The 17,805-nt window shown below is 40.3% G+C and overlaps 2 protein-coding genes across 3 annotated transcripts in view; both read right to left on the bottom strand.

The window, feature by feature from the left end:
- Positions 1-12,056, bottom strand: part of LOC120547728 (formin-2) — a 53,928-nt gene extending 41,872 nt beyond the window's left edge. Inside the window, exons 1-3 of one of the 2 annotated variants that reach the window (XM_039783350.1) lie at positions 11,698-12,056; positions 7,672-9,901; positions 4,842-5,005 (exon numbers count right to left, since the gene is read on the bottom strand). In XM_039783350.1, the coding sequence (XP_039639284.1) occupies positions 4,842-5,005; positions 7,672-9,856 (2,349 nt within the window). In that variant the 5' untranslated portion in view covers positions 9,857-9,901; positions 11,698-12,056. Of the gene's footprint in view, positions 1-4,841; positions 5,006-7,671; positions 9,902-11,456; positions 11,549-11,697 lie in introns of those variants that run through there. The other variant, XM_039783349.1, reaches the window with a different exon arrangement.
- A 287-nt stretch (positions 12,057-12,343) lies between these two features.
- Positions 12,344-17,805, bottom strand: part of chrm3a (cholinergic receptor, muscarinic 3a) — an 86,187-nt gene continuing 80,725 nt past the window's right edge. Inside the window, exon 3 of the mRNA XM_039783017.1 lies at positions 12,344-16,302. Coding sequence (XP_039638951.1) covers positions 14,328-16,283 — 1,956 coding nt within the window. The 5' untranslated portion in view covers positions 16,284-16,302 and the 3' untranslated portion in view covers positions 12,344-14,327. The remainder of the gene's footprint in view (positions 16,303-17,805) is intronic.

The raw sequence follows: 17,805 nt of genomic DNA, 5'->3' as shown, positions 1-17,805 counted from the left end.
TTTTAACCTCAGGCAGTTTACCACTTACCTTTGTACCATTTCAAGCTATTCATTGGACTTGAACTGCTAAAATTTCAATAAAAAACTAAAAAAATTGGGGTGTTCTAAAACTTTTGACCAGTAGTGTAGGTAAACCATGTAGGCATAAGAGATTGCAATATAAGCCTGTATTACTATTAGGACTATAGCATACATACACTACAGGTCAAATGTTTTAGAACACATTTGTTTTTTTAATTGAAATTTTAATTCCAACAGCTTCAAGCACAGCTCAATAGTGGTCGTAATAAGCAAGTCTCAGTTTCAACTGTAAAGAGAGACTTCAAGCTGCAGGTTTGATAGGTCGAGTTGCAGCAAGAAAGCCATTGCTAAGACGTCAGAATAAGAAAAAAAGGCTTGCCTGGGCCAAGAAACATCGTCAATGGATTACTGAAGACTGGCAGAAAGTGTTATGCCACACATTTATGGGAACTTCTGCAACAGAGTTGGGAAGAACTTTCTGAAGAATATTTGATTTCCATTGAAGAAAGAATGCCACAAGTGTGTTCAGCGGTTATATCTGCCAAAAGGGGCTACTTTGAGGAGTCAAAAATTTAGAATACATTTTGGTTTATTAATTGATTCCATGATTTCTTTTTTAACTTAAATTGTTCATTTGTTCTATTCTTTCATTTCAGAGTACAATAAGACATTGAACTGCATGAATTTCAATAAAAACCTAAAAATTGGGGTGCTCTAAAACTTTTGACCGGTAGTGTATGTCAAGGGTGCATATATTAAATAAGTTTAATATATTTGTGTGCAAATACTCCAACTTAAAAAACAAAAAAAAATTCAATATATTCAGAGTTTATTTTCCCTGTAATATCCCGACCTTTATTTTCCAAATATTCCAACCTTTTTTTAGGAGGCTAAAACAGGTTTTATTCTGATCCAGCTGGAGTCCGATTTACTATGGCAACACTGTTGACCGCATCAGTGATCTCTTTCCATTCCTCATTCTTTCTACAGCCTTTTATACCAGTTTTCAGGCTGCCAAATAGTACACACGTTGGTGCAAATGAACCTGAGATATCAGGGTTTCAATCTCCACCTCTGAAAAGTGCCGCTTCTCAGCCGGATTATGTCTCGCCATGTCGTAAATTGCATGGGCGAGGCCTCAAAACAGAGAATATATTGGGGCGTGATATTTAAATTACGATCGTTTCCAGCCACTGCATTTATCAATGTACGACCAGTCTTATGCTCCGATTGGTACGATAGGAATTTTTCATGAATCACGCGTGAAGCCTGTCGTAAGATGATTTCTGCACTCATATCTGCGCTGGTTTCTACGTTAGGTTAATAAATGAGGGCCAATGCCACTACAACAGACACCCACAAAGAGGCTCATTCAAAAGACCCAGTTAAGTGTGCTCTACAGTGCAAAGGTGAATGTGTGCTAGCTGTACATTCAGCAAAAAAGGTACAGTGGTAAAAGGTATTCCAAAATTTTTTTAGAACTTTCCTTGATTTTCCTTAATTCATTTTACCAATTATTTCTCAGGAAACGGGCATGTCGAGCTTAATGCCATGCAGTGACACAGTACATGCTAATACACCACAGTGTAAAGAAAATCATTGACCAGTTAGATCACATAAATCTGCTTAATATGTGCGCAAATCATGTGTGAGCATAAATGTCTCCTCCTTTTGTCCTGAAACAATGTTTCTCTTAGGATTTCGCAATGTCACGATCGCACCAATTCACCAATCACCGTGACTTTGGTGCGACTCGCAATTTTGGCCAATCACCGCAACTTTTCTGCAAATTTGACGCAAAACGGAGCTGATGAGAGAGCCTGTTTCCAATATGAAGACAAGACTGGAACATCTCACATTTACCAACAAAACGTACAGAGAAAGCCCGTGCAAAACATTTCAGACCGCCCTGCCAACCTGTATACATTTTAACATCAGTGTATGCTGTAACGATTTTTCACTGTAAAGTCAGCGGCTGCGGTTTCAATCCTGTCGGCTGTCTGCAGTGGGCGGGGGTGGGGCTGCTGACGCGCACACACACACGGTGGATGCAGGAAAAACCGGAGAGGAGATGACACAATGACCTAAATTGAGGACATATACGCTCGTTATTGTAAGTGCAATGATGAGTTAAAGTCCAATATGTCCAATGGGATGTGTGTCCCAGGCCAGGTTAGGAAATTGATTAACAATGTAAAGATCAACAAGCCACTGACACATATGTTCAAATTTGATTGATTCAATAAATTATTATTTTTTGCAACTTTCACTGTCTCCTGCAACTTTATTGCAACAAACATACAAAAAGACATCGCAACTTTTATCGCAATTTTTTACAAAAGCTCTCACAAAAATCTGGCATTTTGTGCCGCAACAATCTCAAAAAAAGGCTGCAAAATCCTGGAGGGACTGCCATTAGCTGGATTATGGAAACGTGACCTACACACACAAAATGTGCTAAATTGATGTAAGCCCATGATACTCATTAGTATTTATCCACTCCGCAATGTTATGGCAAGGGTAAAAGGGATGACACTTTAGTTCTTAGATGCTCATCCTCCCCAAACCCCATTTTTAGACAGAATTAAGCTGATATTTGATTTCAGGCAGTATGCAGGGCAAGAAACGAACAACTTATATATTTGTTCACTCCAGCAAAGTATATGAAATTGGATACAACACCATATTTAGGTAGCAAAGTGGAGATGATAGATCGCGATGGAAATAAAAGGATAGGAAGATGGAGAAAGAGAAGACGGAGGTGATGCAGTGATTCGTTTCAAGATGGAATTTAACTGTAAAAGTAAAAATAATCCAACGTTTGAGACAAGGGGTTTATAAGTGAAACTGTTAAAGAGAAGCAAAGACAGACTGTGCTGATTTATTTTGAAAAGGAGATTTGCTGTAAAATAGAAAGCAATAACAATGAGATCTGTACTCTAAAAAGCAACAGCAAAGGTTATTTTTGATCAAGCTGAATAATACAGGACTCCAGGCCAAGCCCCAGACTGAAGTAAGCTGAGAGTGAAGACAACAAAAAAAGGGGGTGGGAGCCAGTGCGATCCTGTCCTATGCTGAGCTTTCTGCTGGGAAGAGCAGCCTGAGCCCAAGGCACGTGGAGTTGTTACATAACATTGTCAGCAGATGGTCTACGCAAGCACAGCTAATCCAGCCATGCGAGGAAATGCCTGAACATGCATGAGTGTCTGGGGCTGTCCTTTTGTATATATGAGTGCACTTGTGGCAGATTTGTACATAAAAAGAAAGTGCTGCTTGTTGTCAGAGACTGCACATGCAGAATAACATGAGACTGTATTTGAGAGATTTGCATTTATGAGAACAAAACAGCTTGATAGCATGAATGTTCTGAGGAGGATTTGTGTTTAGGTATGCATACTGTACCTTTATGTGCACTTGAGCATGTGCAATGGATGCATATACATCTGCGGGAGAGGTGCAAAAGTGCAAAACTGCCACCTACTTTTAAAATGATTAGTGTCGCCTCCCAATAACTTACTCCGAACACTGCTTCGGCAGTTTTTGACCCGCCCAAATCTGTGATATTTTTTAGTAAGCTGAACCTGCCTGACAGCAGTGTTGTGTGTGTAAAACTGAAACAAAACTTGAGAAATCCTCAAGTTTAATAAAAAAATAAGTTTTTATTATTTAAGATGGCTCTGAATTAGTCATCAAATCAATTTCAGTACTTTTAGCTTTTAATATCTTAAAGCAACACTATGTAACTTTTCCCACTTCAGTCCCCCTACAGGTTGTCTCATTAGAACTACAGCTGCAGCTAAAAGTTACATAGTGTTGCTTTAAAATATTTTATCTGGGGCCAACCACTTCCTCTGGGTGAAATTACAAAATATTCCGATGTTGGTATAGCGAGATAAAAGTATCAAACCGACGGTTAAAGGTACCAGAATACAGAAAAATCACATCCATTTTGTTAAAAGATTTCTAGGGGAGGTCCCCCCGACCCCTGTTAAGATTGTCCCACCCACATTTTAAAAGCCTCCCACACCCATGCTCGTAAATGTCTGTATAATATTTCATAGCAAACCTAGTAGTTGAGATATTTCAATCTGAACCAAAGTGGTGGGCCTAATTAATTTAATTGTCTTCACTTCTGAGACATAAAGACACATACATACTGAGCAAACATACACATCGACACAGAGTAACACCAGATTCAACATCCACACACATTTAATGTGATGTAGTTCTAAATAACATACTGAGTTCAGTGGATCCAGCTACAAGGGGAACTTGATAGAAATGGCTCCGACAGTGGCTGTGGTAAACTGCGCACGGGGATGTGATGCACATGAGATTAGGTGTGAGCAAAAGGAATGGAGAAATAAAGATTCATGAAATTAACTTTCACATGGTCACCCTGTCTACATGCACCACTGCTCTTCAGATAATGAAATGTCTCAGGGATGAATCGCAGTAAGACAACAATAAATATAGAAACACAGATTGGATAAGCTTTGCATTACTCTGCATACTGTACATATGTTGGTGACTGCAAATCACTTTGTGCTACAGTCTGACTAAATCATCTGATAAGCAGTTAAAACACTTTTTCCTCCAGCCCTTGGGACAAACACTAACAAGATGCTTCACAACGTGAGAAATTTTATAAAAATTGGAGCTGTGGCACTAGAGCTATTGCCTCTAAAAGTGTGAAATTTGGACTTTTTTTTATTAACACTGAAATACATCCCCTCGAGTTGCTGATGCAAAGCAGCTTATGTTATCATTTTTGTATAACGAGCGTGATGGCAGACAGTGAAGAGAGAGAGAGGTCTTACATTAAAGACTGTCGAGACAGTGCTGTCATCATAGTGCTGTGCTGTGCCGTGGCAGAAGGGGTGCAGCAGACCCTGGACCAACATTTGGTGACACAGTTCCTTCCCTTCCTCTTCTGTAGACCCATTTCCACGATGAGTACACAGCCAGTCCAACAGAGTGCGACCTTAGAACAGAAAAGCAATGAACGAAACTGGCCTAAAAAAGACAGAGCTCTATTTTCTATACTGAAGGAGGTTATTCTGACCAAAGAGTTAAAAAGAGATCTCTCCGTTTCAGATGTGATAATTAAACACCAACACGTGCAAACTCTACTCACACCATTTACATGTGGGTGACAAGAGAGATGGTATTAATTGTGCAGTGCAAAGAATTAAAAAAAAAATGCCAAATGACATTCAAGATACAAATTACCAGTGCATCATATTATATAGCATCGGATACAGTTTTTAAACTATTATTTTGTTCCATTTCATTTCAGTCAAGGATGAACTTGATGTGACTAAAACGGGGGTTTTGGGTATCAGAAAGAGAAAGAGAAAACATTATTTAACCCTGTGGTGTGGTTATAAGGGTTTGTTAATTCTACATTTTAATATAATACATTGAAAAAAAACAGATGATCTTTATCTTGGTAATCAGTCAAAGAATACCCTTTTTTAGTCATGGAGCGAGAGCAAAAGTTGTTAGGTTGTTATGTTGTTAGACTTGCTTGACATTTCTTTAAACCATGTGATTCAGTGGGCAGCACCAAATGAACTAACAAAGTCATATGACTCATGGTCCTGTCGACATTGATTCTGGGAATTTTGGAGTTGTGTTCGACAAACACTAATGAAGGCTTACACTGAAAATGTACTGTTTCATGACCAATCTTCAAGACACAGACCAACTTAACCAAGCCTCACACTTAATTAAAATCCAGAGTCAAATCAGTTCAGGTTAAAACATTTAAAATCAAGAATTTGTGTTAATATCATGTGTTGTTGGTTGTTTTTAATTCAGCTTTCCCCTTTGTCTTCCCACTCCATCCTAAGGGCCCGATGTGACCTGGAAAATGTGATGTCACATGCAGTGCTGAATTAATGAGTGACTGACATAACCAGGGTCTTTGTGAATAAAAACAGGACAGCATATGTCCTATAATTATGAAATGCCAGATAGGCTAAATGTTAATGTTCGACTTAATGGAGCTCCATTGTTTGACTAGAATAAATTCACCTGACGAAATGAGAACGGATTTCATATCATGACTCATTTTTGTCATGCAGATAAACTGTCACTTGGGTTTAGCATCCACAAGTGTGCAGTGTGTGTGTGTGTGTGTGTGTGTGTGTGTGTGTGTGTGTGTGTGTGTGTGTGTGTGTGTGTGTGTGTGTCTAAGTCTAAGCCAGTCGAATCAGAGGATGGCATTGCCCTGGGTGGGTGGCAGTGTTGTCATTTGGTCCTCGGATTTATGAGCACAGTGGAGAGCAGCTGAGCTCTTGAAATGCACCATAACAAAAAGGAGGACAGGGTGGCATTGTTTAAGTAGAAGGAGGCCTTTGTTCTAAAGACACTTCTCAATAAAAGAACCCCCACTATTTCACTATGGTTTTCATGAGCTATTGTATTTTTTAAATCATAACTTTATTTTTCCCACTGTGATCATTTGTATAATACAATAATTTGAAAGTCAATTATTAAGTAGAATTTAAATCACTAGGAAATTACAATAATCATTTCACAATAATACTGCATAAGAACCTGTTCTCAAATATAGACCGGGAACAAAAAGAATAAATAAAGTTTCTATAAGATTTTAATGGTTTGTTTTCCCCTGTTACTTGGTCAGTAAAAAAGGTTGCTTCTGTGAGCGAAGAGTAGTCAATAAAATACAACATAAAATGCTTGTCTGGTGATATTCTGTATATTCCTGGTCAGATCCAATGAAAAGACCAAATTATATATACAATATTCATCTGTGCCATTCCTCCATTGTTTTAAAGAAATGTCTATTTTCCCCAAAAACATTATGCAATCTGCAGCTGAAAGTAGTCTGCAACAAATGCACAATTTACTCCTGAGCAACACTTGCTGAACAGTTTCCCCAGCTGTTTTGGGAAACAACAACAACAACAACAACAACAACAACTACTACTACTACTTTTTGGGAAAGATGTAGGAACAAATTAGTGCACAGACAGGAAGTGGGAATGTATCAAGAGGACTGACATTTTGCTGGTTTTGGTATATTTTATATAGGAAAAATTATAAAAGACTGCCATCTAAATTCATGCAAACACTTTAGTATAATATGGGCTTTAGGTAATAGTATATAGATGCAGGTTGTGTGATATTGTAGGGCTGTGAAGTAAATCTGCCAGATGTCAGGAATACTATTCAATTTATCCTCTGCCTCTTCATGTATCACTTCCTCTGAGACAGCCCTGCTTGTTCCTACCATTCATATTTTCCAACATCCCTGTAGCATCCAATTGGTTCAAAAGTTAACAGGCAACTCTCTCCTGGTTCACGCCATCAAATCAATAAGCCCCAAAATACCCATATCACATGTTATCACAGTGTTCTTTTTTAACCACTTTAGCCACATCTGTAGTTCATAAAGTTGACAGCAACATCTAACCACTACTACTGGCATCACAATGCCACCCAGAACCAGTGCAATGCTGGCCAAGATGTGGGGTTATGTTGCTAATGGATTACAGGGTTACTTTCTATAATCAGGCATTAATCAGTGAGGCAGTCTGCACCCAAATGTCTAATCTATGTTTGTCTGATTGAGCTTCATGTGTACCAGCAGTTCAGTTACCTGCGTTATATGTGACTCACCAGAGAAGACATCCAGGTATGGTATTGTGTTGGTGGAGGTCTGTCGTCCATAATGTGTTCTCCTGGAGCCCAGTGTCCAGTACGTCCCACCTGTCCAACTCTTCTCTGGTGTCTTCTGCTCTGGAAATTTGGCACCGCCCCCTTGCCTCCCTCTTAGCCTATCCAGTTCAGTGAACCAGTCTGCAGACTCAGTGAGGGGCCCAGCAATTGAGCAAGACCTCTGCTTGTGCCTCCTAAACCCCTGGGCCCTGTTAGATTCTACTGAAGGAAGGGTGGCATCTGTTTTCCTGGGCACATTGGGGCTGGTGATGGGGGAGCCAATGGGAGATGTGAGCTGCCTGGTGGTGGTCTTAACATAGGACGGGTGGACTGGAGGATAGAGTTTTACAGTTGAGGGGGAGGTGGTGGAGGTTGTGCGTTTAGGCTGAGAAACGGGGGGGCTGTCTGTTGTTAGCTGACTAATACACAAACTAGTCTTCCTCCTTTTCAGGGACAGGAAGTCTCCTCTCCCAGTTTCCTCTTCCATCTCCCTCTCCATAGACAGGTCCATGCTGCTCGCACTCTTCTGAGACCCCATCGGTCCCGCCCCTGCCATTACGGGATCCAAGTGGACACATGTGATTTTGCTCTCTGCAGCCTGATTACCTTGAGTCTGCTGTGGGTGCAGAAATGGGCTCTCCAGGTCATCCTGGGGCTCCTCAGCACTCTCATACGAGGTACTGGTGGTTGTAGTGTCAGGGAAGCTATACGTGCTGTTACTCTTTGGGAGAAGGCTGCCACTGCTTCTCTCTGTGTCCGGACCTGAAGATATTGGACCACTTTCACTCAGGGACCCTGGACCAGAAGAATTTCTTGATATGGGTATGTCACTTTCATTCTCTAAATTCCTATACTCTTCGCTTACTTCCTTTGCTACACATTCACTACCAACAGGGGGAGAGAAAACATCCTCATCCAGATTAAAAAGCTGGTGAGACATTACCTTCTCTTTGTTCCCCTCAGATGTTGACCCTTCAGAATAGTAGCCAGTCATCATTTCCAGCCTGTCACCGGCCACACATTGGTCTCTTATAGCCTTCTGGATATCAGAGAGCAGGTCTTCATTTTCAGCTGCTGCCGAGTGAAAACTGTAGAGGTCAGCATCCGACCCTGAGCTTGTTTTTCGGCCAGTCTCATCCACCACAGATGGGAGACTGTCTGCGGTTAAATGGAATAGATCCCCCTCGACATCTGATAGCATGCCCATCTCATCAGCTGACAGGCTCGCCTCCGCACCAGGCTTGAGCCCTGCTTTGCCCAATTGTGCTGACCTCCCAGCTTCCAAAAAGTCATCCTTAGATAACCCTTTGGCCTTTGATAAACTCTTCCTGATCTTCATGCCGGAAAACACAGAACCCTTCGACTCTGATTTTGATTTCTTCTTCCCACCATGTTCTCCTCCTCCTTTACTTATCTTATTGTGGGACTTTTTAGATTTTTTGTCTCCTTCCCTCTCGTCAGCATCATCATCATCACAGGAGACATCCCCTGCTGCTCCACCACTTCCTCCTCCTTTCTTCTGCTTTGTTTCCTGGTTCCCCATGTTCCTGAGCAGGCGGACACCCTTGGCTAACAGGCCATACTGCTGGGGTCGAGGCTGGGCATGCTGGGTTTCCTCCTGGGCTGCAACTGATGCTGGTCCTCTGTTGGTCAGAGCCCTATCAGAGCTGTCTAATCCCTGCTGTCTGCCCACCACAGTTGAAGGCAGCTGTGAGAATGATGCTGCCTCCCCCAGTGCCGCTGATGCTGAATGGAGGAGGAGACTGGCACTGACAGCCACGGGCTCGCTACCACTCACTCCTCGCTCTCCCCCCCTACCCTGCACAGCTCCACTCACTCCCTGATCCTTCCTCTCTTTTTGCCCCTCCTTTTTATCCCCATCTGCTCCTGCACGCTCGGCTGTCTTGCATAACGGGCTGCTGTTGGAGCGAGCAAGTCGCTGATGCTCCGGAGTGTGCTGCCCTTGATGTTGCTGCTGATGCTCTAAAATGCATTGTGGTTGCTGGTGTTGTTGATTGAGGAGAGTGTGTTGTTGTTTACGGAGGAGATTGGTAACGCTGCTCTTCCTCCTGCCTTTGAAAGTGGTGGTGAAGAAACTCTCTTTCAGAAAGGGCACCTGGGTCTCCACAGTCTTAATAGTCTGCATCCTGACCACTTTGGCTTCATCCAGAGGGCGGACAATCTAGGTAGACTGAAGTAAAGGGAAAAGAACAAGTTCAAATCATATTGATTAATTTTATATTTAAGCCCAGCGTCACAATAACAGATGAGAGCATCAGGGAGTCATGAGGTAAACGTTGAACATGAATTAAAGCTCACATAAGAAATCTTCTGTTTCTTGTTCCACATGCAATGTATACAGTCTTTGTATATAGTAATAAACAGTTTTCTCTTGTTTTGATTGTTCCTTGAAATTCTTCCACTGGGTTTTTGCACTGTGAAAAGCTAGATTGAGATTCACATGATTCTACTGGCGACAGCGAGAGAAACAAAGTTAAATTACCGTATTAATTACAAGCAGGCATTTATAAAAATGTAGAGTTGAAATGATTAGTCGATTAATCAATAAGTCGATGTACAGAAAATTAATCTGATGTTTTTAAGCAAAAACACCAAAACTGTAGTGGTTTCAGCTTTCTCAAATGTGAATACTTGCTGATTTTCTTCATCTTCCATTATAGTACATTGACTATCTTTAGGTTTTGGACAGCTGATGGGCTCTGGGAAATTTTAATGGACATTTTTCACTACTTTGTGACATTTTATCGATTAAAACAATAATGGATTAATCGAGAAACTGATTCATAATAAAAATAATCTTTATTTCAGTCCTATTATGTAGAAAATATGTAAAAATCAGATTAAGCTAAATCAGGGATTTCAAAATGGAAAACTTTGTTTCACAAATTGTTTAAATTGCCATTTACTGAAAATTATCACAGGTGATTCATATTGTGCCTATAGTTAAATACACAGTACAGCATTATTATTATTATTATTATTATTATTATTATTATTATTATTATTATTTTATTATTATTGCTGCAAAACATTTCATTTACAAACATCTCTTAGAGATAATAGTTGGCATTTACTTAAAGGTCCAATTTGTAATACTGACAGCTAGCGTTTAAAATGGTTACGGCAGCTGTCCAAATCCATTACTCCACAGGAGTAGCTAATGTCATATGCTGGCTATGTAGACGGTCTTAAAAGTCTGTGCTCACGTTTGCTGCTTCCATGGCTGCACTACAGCTGTAGTGCACTGGGTTTGCGTTTTTACAGGTATATCTGGCAACCCGGCCCGGCTGTTAAAATAGGCAGTTGATTCCAACACACAGGCCAAAACACAAACAGACATTCCGTCACGGAACAAAAATTTCCAAAAGGAGAAAATACTGGCTTTAGCATTGTTGTCAGAAAACATTGTATTTCAGCTTAGCATGTTACCTTCATATCTGATGACATATTGTGGTCATTTTGGGATTTAATACAGTAAATATATTACATATTGCACCTTTAATTGCGCATGTGTGCAGGCCTGCATCAAGGCATACCTTAGGACTGTAATGCCTATGGGTGTGGTACAACTAAGCGGACCCATTTGACACTAATTATAAAAATGGCCTTTCTTACTTAAATAATCTTAAGTAAGTGGTTTAAAGTAAGTATGCAAATTACACACAAAAATACATAAATAAATGAAATTCTCAAAATGAGGCTAATTAAAAGAAAAAAATATTTACCAGCAATTACTAACTCACACATCCACGAAGGTTTGAGTTTGTCCAAACACTTGAGTAACTGATAAAAGTTTCTTCTTGAGAACTTCAGGATATCTTGGTAAAAATAACACATTTTGTAATTACTTTTAGATTAGCAAAAAGTTGCAGTCAAATGTAACAATATACAAAAATGGTGAAAAAAACTGTAAGCCTCTTAGTTAGATATTTAAAAATACTTGCATGATAATGAAAGTGTACTTGCCTGACTGGAGGATTTTCCTCAGTGGCTCAGCACTGACTGAGGAAAACAACACAAATGGGTGTTTGTCTTCGCCTATGAGCCGCTCCTCAGCCATGGGTCACATGAAGTTGGTATTTTCCTCATCACATGTCTGGTCTCCTTGGCCATTTTCCATTAGCACTGTCTGAACCTCCCCTCGCTAACTTCATCAGTCCTCATCATGGGAACATACAGAACTGTGCAACAGTCAAAAACCACTCTTGGGTTCATTAAGTTTCTGGTTAAAGCTAGACACCCAGTGCTAATGTTGTGGTAGTGTCAGACAGTGATGCTAGAATCATATTTCACAGAAATTTAGCCAATGCGTAGACAAGTTGGTATTTTCTACTTTTGGTTTGGTCTTTTTAAGTCCATCCCGCCAATCAAGAAATTAGTTGCAGCTGTGTCCTCCCAATATAAGCTGTTACCAGACATGTCAGTGATCCTGATTGCTGAAGTTAAACATCTACAGGTTTCTGAAGAGAGTGAATATAAGATAATTCAATTACAATTAGACCATTAAAGTCATAGAGGAAAAAAAAAAAAAAAAAACACCTTAAAGGTAAAAAAAATCAAAACATAAATCTTCTTAATCATGTCTTGGGGAACAAAAATCAGATAATTTCTGTCAAAAAGGTTTTTTGTTTATTGACTTAAAATATGAGTATGATAGGCCTACGTGAAATGTAACAAAAATGTTTGTGTTCACCATTTTGGTAGTTTACATTCCCAATATTTAAGTACAAAAATCTCATATTTTGATGAAGAATGTATCATGACATTAGAGCACATTGTGTTGAAAGCAGATCAAATACCCACTGATGACAAGCATGGGATATGTTTTAACATCACTTTTGCATACAGCACATAAGTCATTTCATTGCATCCCACATAATCCAATCTACTCATTCTTCAGTATGCCAGTTGTCATAAAACAGTGTATCCTTTGCCTTTAATACCTTTTGCACAATATTCAAGATTTGGGTGAGGCAAAAATGTGAAAACCATCTATTTAGGATAAGAATAAAATAATGTGCAATAGAAATAAAGATTAAAATAAATTTTCTCCTTAGTTGGCCTCTTGTTGATGATGTGCCGTTCTGCCACTTTCTGTATAGAAATACCTGATGACCAAGACAGCTATCAATTCTATTTACAAATCAATTGCTGTAAGTCTTAAATAAAGAAACACTTCACCAATAAATCATATATAAAAAAAAGGAAAAATCAGGTTATGACAGAAAGTTAAATATTGTAACTTCAATGATTGTGGCCATTTTTTTAAATGCATATACAGTATATATTTCTAGAAATCTAAAAGACATGTAATAACTATAAGCCAATTCCTAAAACCAAACAGGCTTAAAGTATGAATAATTGTTGCCCAAATATGTGCACACATATTGGCAGAATGGGATTGATACTGGACCGTAGAAGTTGACAGAAATACAGCCTAGACAACAGGTCTTTCTCAAGCCACTAGAGGCAGCCATTGCTCTACTATAAGATGATTGGCCTTTTTCAAAGAGTTCCTTAGATGTATCATTTTGTAAAAATCTAATAGATAGTGTAAAATCAAAACACACATCTTTATAAATGAACATCTTTGTGTGTGCTATCAATTATTGAGTATCAAGTCAGAAATATCCAAATGTACACGAACAGAATATCATTAATGTATAATCATTACTCTTGACAGAGAACTGCAAGTACATAAAACACAACCAATGTACTTATTGTCTCCACTATAAAAACCACAACAATCACATTGAACACAACAGCAGTTCACTGACTGTGGTGCCACACAAAATATTCACAACTCAATTCATCAGAATAATCATTTTCAGACTGGCTCAAAATCTCAGGAATATCTAGAAAACCAAAAATTTATATCACAAAAATAACAGATCTCTGTTGACTGAAAGTAAGGACACAATTCAAGAACTTTTATATTCCATCAGACATAGGAAAGCTATATCCATGTAGAAAGGCAATATACAGAAGTTCTGATAAAAACACATGCCAATCAAGACGATGGCAGGTCAAATCAGTATAATGAAGAAGCCTGTGAACACAAAATAGTTTTTGTCTTGGCTTTCAGACGTTTTACAAATACATAGTTTCGTTTGAAATGCAAAAGCACTCTGCATTTAACAGATCTAGTTACCCACAATGACAAATAATAAGAAATGTGAATCCCTAACCCTATGACAAAGATATCCTTACCACCTGTAACAATTGCACTTCAAAAATTATCCTGCAATGCATTTTAAAGCCCTTTTCTATTGTTTTCCACTCAGTTCATTTTCTTTAAGCTGCACGAGAGTGACATGATAAAGTTATTTCAGGACAGAGGGAAAGTTTTCATCTCTGAACCTTACCTTACACAGCCCTTTACACAGCTGTAGTTTTTCTAAATGGATGCACCGACACAAACACATATCTAAAGACCACCACATAGGGATGCTGTGCTTGACATATACCAGCAGAGAAAAACATTAAGGATCTCTAAGCAAATAAACACCACAGAAACAACTACATGGATGCTTCTGTCTTTTCCTTGTCCTATATTAAATCTTTTGATTCCATGTTATCAACCATCCGAACCTCCTTTACGTGGACTCCCTGGGAATTCTCCTGTGGAATACCACTGATTGCCTCTGCTGAAACTGCTGCTTCCTCCTTTTTTTCTGGTCCCAGCGGCACATAAGTATCATTTTAAAGGTTGTACGGAAAGTCTTGTTGCAAAGGGCGTAGCACATGGGGTTGACTGTGCTGTTGACGTAACACAGCCAGTACCCTACTGCCCACAGGGTCTCCGGGATGCAAACTTTACAGAAGGCATTGATCAGCACCATGATGTTGTAAGGTGTCCATGTGATGATGAATGCAAAGAGAATGGCACTGAGAGTTTGAGCTGCCTTCTTCTCCTTTACTAAGGACATGCGCTTCCTCTTGGTGATCTGAGTCCGAGCTTGGGTTGCAAAACGTTTCGCCAGAGCTGCGTCTTTGAAAGACATTGGGACAGAGGGGGATTTGGTGGTGGTGCTGGTGGTAGAACTGTCAGTGGCAGTGGTGGTAGTTGTTAGGGAACCATCTGAGACTTGGTTAGAGGTACCCTCTAGGGTAGGCAATGATTGAATCTTGCGTGAGCAGAAGCGTTGGTGGTACCTATTTTCTGAACTGTTTCCTCTATCGGGAGTAGTGGCGGCAGTGGTGTTGGTGGTGACTGTTGACAGACTGTCTTGGTTAAACTCTGCTCCCCTGAGGGGATCCTCCTCTGACGCTGCATCGAGATCCTCACATGAGGTGAGTTGGGAGTTGACAGCAGCTTTTATACCAGGCAAGCTGAGAACAATGGAGAAAATAGCATGACTCTGGGAAATCATCTCTTTCCCCCCACAATCCTCTTCCTCTGAAGACCCAGAATGGTCCAACGAGACTGCAGCATCATTGTTGTTCCAGCTGTCACTGCTGCTCTGGTCTGGATCACCCTCCCCCTGCCGGATACTACCAGGCCTCCAAGAACGAACCCCAGGCCAGCAGTGGAAGCGGCCAACCAGCTCCCGACATGTGCTTTTTCTCCGGGACAACCTGGTCAGCTCATAGCTGCTGCAACTTCTAGAACTTCCTGTCTGATGGACAAAACGGGCTCTCTCGCACCCACCATTCCCACCTCTTCCTCCTATCCCACCACGACTCCCTGAACCCTGCAACCCAACTAACTCCTTTGAGCGATTCTGGGTCTCCTGGTAAATGCGCCAGTAGAGAACACTCATTATCGTCACAGGCAGGTAGAAAGCCGCTATAGCTGTGCAGAAGGTTATAGTAGGCTCTGTGAGGAACTGAATGTAGCATTCATCTGAGGGTACTGTCCTTTGACCCTCAAAAAACTGCCATAGTAGGATAGCTGGAGCCCACAGAACAAGAGAAACAAACCAGGCTAGGCCAATCATGATCCCAGCTCGCTTTGTGGTCCGTTTGGCCCTGTAGGTCAAAGGCCTGGTGATTGAAAAGTAGCGGTCAAAGCTTATGACCAGTAGGTTCATAACTGATGCATTGCTGGCCACATAGTCTATAGCCAGCCACATGTCACAGGCCCAGTTGCCCATGGCCCAGTAGCCCATCACAAGATAAGCGGTGTAGAGGTTCATGGAGATGACCCCTATGATGAGGTCAGCCACAGCCAAGCTCAGCAGGAAGTAGTTATTGACCGTCTTTAGCTGGCGGTTAACCTTAAAGGATACCACCACCAGGATGTTGCCAATGACGGTGACCAATGACAGCATGCCTGTCAGCAAGACAATGAGGACAACCTGCCATAAAGGATGGCCCCCCAAGGGATCATGGTCCACAGTTACAGTTTTATTTTGGGATTCTGAGGTGTAGTTTAAGAGATTGCTGATGGAAGAGGAATTATCAACCGGGGTATTCACATGAAAAACCAACCAGGGGGCTAATCCACTACCTCCTTGGTTGAGAGCATTGGATTGTGGATAGGCTCCAGCTGCTGGTAGTGAGGTGTTTGCAGTCAGGAAGAGACCAGGGTCTGTGATGTTGGAGCTCATTGTTATGTCCTGGCATATTCTACAGAAAGAGACAGAAAGACAAAAAAGGGAAGAAGGAAGGGACAGAGAGAGGAAGGGAAGAGGGTCTTGGCACAAAGGGAGAAGTAGAAAGGGGAGGAAAGGATAGAGTGAATGAAATGGAGAAAGGATAAATAAACAGTTGACATTCCATTTCATATCCAGTAGGTGAGGCTAGAAACCTACTCTACCAAGCTGGATGTGTTTAAAGGCAAAGATGTTTGGGTCGGATGTTTCCACCCTGTTAAACAATCGCTCATAACATAATTTGTAGACGATCTGTATGCACAGTAAATGCATTGCAAGCCATATATCAAATTACAACTTGACATCTGAATCAACAAGGCTAGACAGCCAACACTTTGAGTGAGAGAGAATGGCTGCAATCAACACCTGTTTCTTATGAAAACCCAGATGGTTGCCTATACTGTAAAGATGGCTGTGTTGGGATTGCACCTTGCATTACATTAGGCCTTGGACAGAAGTCCTTTTCTTCTGTCAGATCAGGAGTGGAGGTTGCACACTGGTGATCTTTATTTAGAATTTAGCTCTGGTGTCTGGTGTCATGTCTGGTCTCAGTCCATCAGTCAAACACATCCAGAGTGAAACTCTTTCTAGTGATGTGTTTTGTACTTATACCGCTCAAACTCTGTTGATTGATTTTTCTAAAATAAGAACATGACAGGCATCAGCCAGAAAACAGCAGGTACCTGTTCATACACCAAGTTACAGATGACATTGCTGGTTACAGCTAGGCTACAACATAATGTAGGCAGGGGATGAAACAGCACTGCGATATCCTGGAGAGTATGAAGTGCTGTTTGTTGTTTGATTGGGGATCGGGGGATAAACAATTGGGGATAAACGGAAGATCCTGCTGTTTTGTCAAAGCAGTTCTCGTTAATTTGATAATTAGATGAGGAACTGCCATTTTGTAAAGCAGCATGTCCTACCAATTTCAAGTTTTGCTCTGCAATCAGTAATAATTACCAGTGTGTTTTGCATTGAGATTTGTGCATGTATATGTGTGTTTGTGTTGAAAACAAAAAGAGATGCTTGACAACAAATAAAGTGAAGTGTGGAACTTTCTTTCTGTCAAAAAACAAATTTCTGCTATAAGTGAATGTTTTAAAGTGTCTCCACAGTTACATCACACATGTAGAAAGCAGAGTTGTATAAAACATATAAGAAATCTATATGCTTTTTCTGTGGTATAGTATGAATATTATTTAAGTTATGCAGACATGGGTATAGCTTAATTCACTTACCACAAATAAAGAAATGTAGGCTGCACTTATTTTCTTAAGAACTCTTTAGGGTTAACATCATGATTAACTTTCTAAAAAATATGTATCTCTGTTAGTGAACTGTTTAGTATATAAATGATGACATATAGTAAATGACAAAAAATCCTGCTTTTGGTGATTTGACAACTGTAGCAGTAAATACATAAATTATGTGACTTATTGTACAAAGTGCAGCAAACGACCCTGTGCTTTCTTCT

This window comes from Perca fluviatilis, chromosome 19 (genome assembly GCF_010015445.1).
Source record: "Perca fluviatilis chromosome 19, GENO_Pfluv_1.0, whole genome shotgun sequence".
Taxonomy (NCBI): Eukaryota; Metazoa; Chordata; class Actinopteri; order Perciformes; family Percidae; genus Perca; species Perca fluviatilis.
This window is presented reverse-complemented; position numbering and strand designations above follow the sequence as displayed.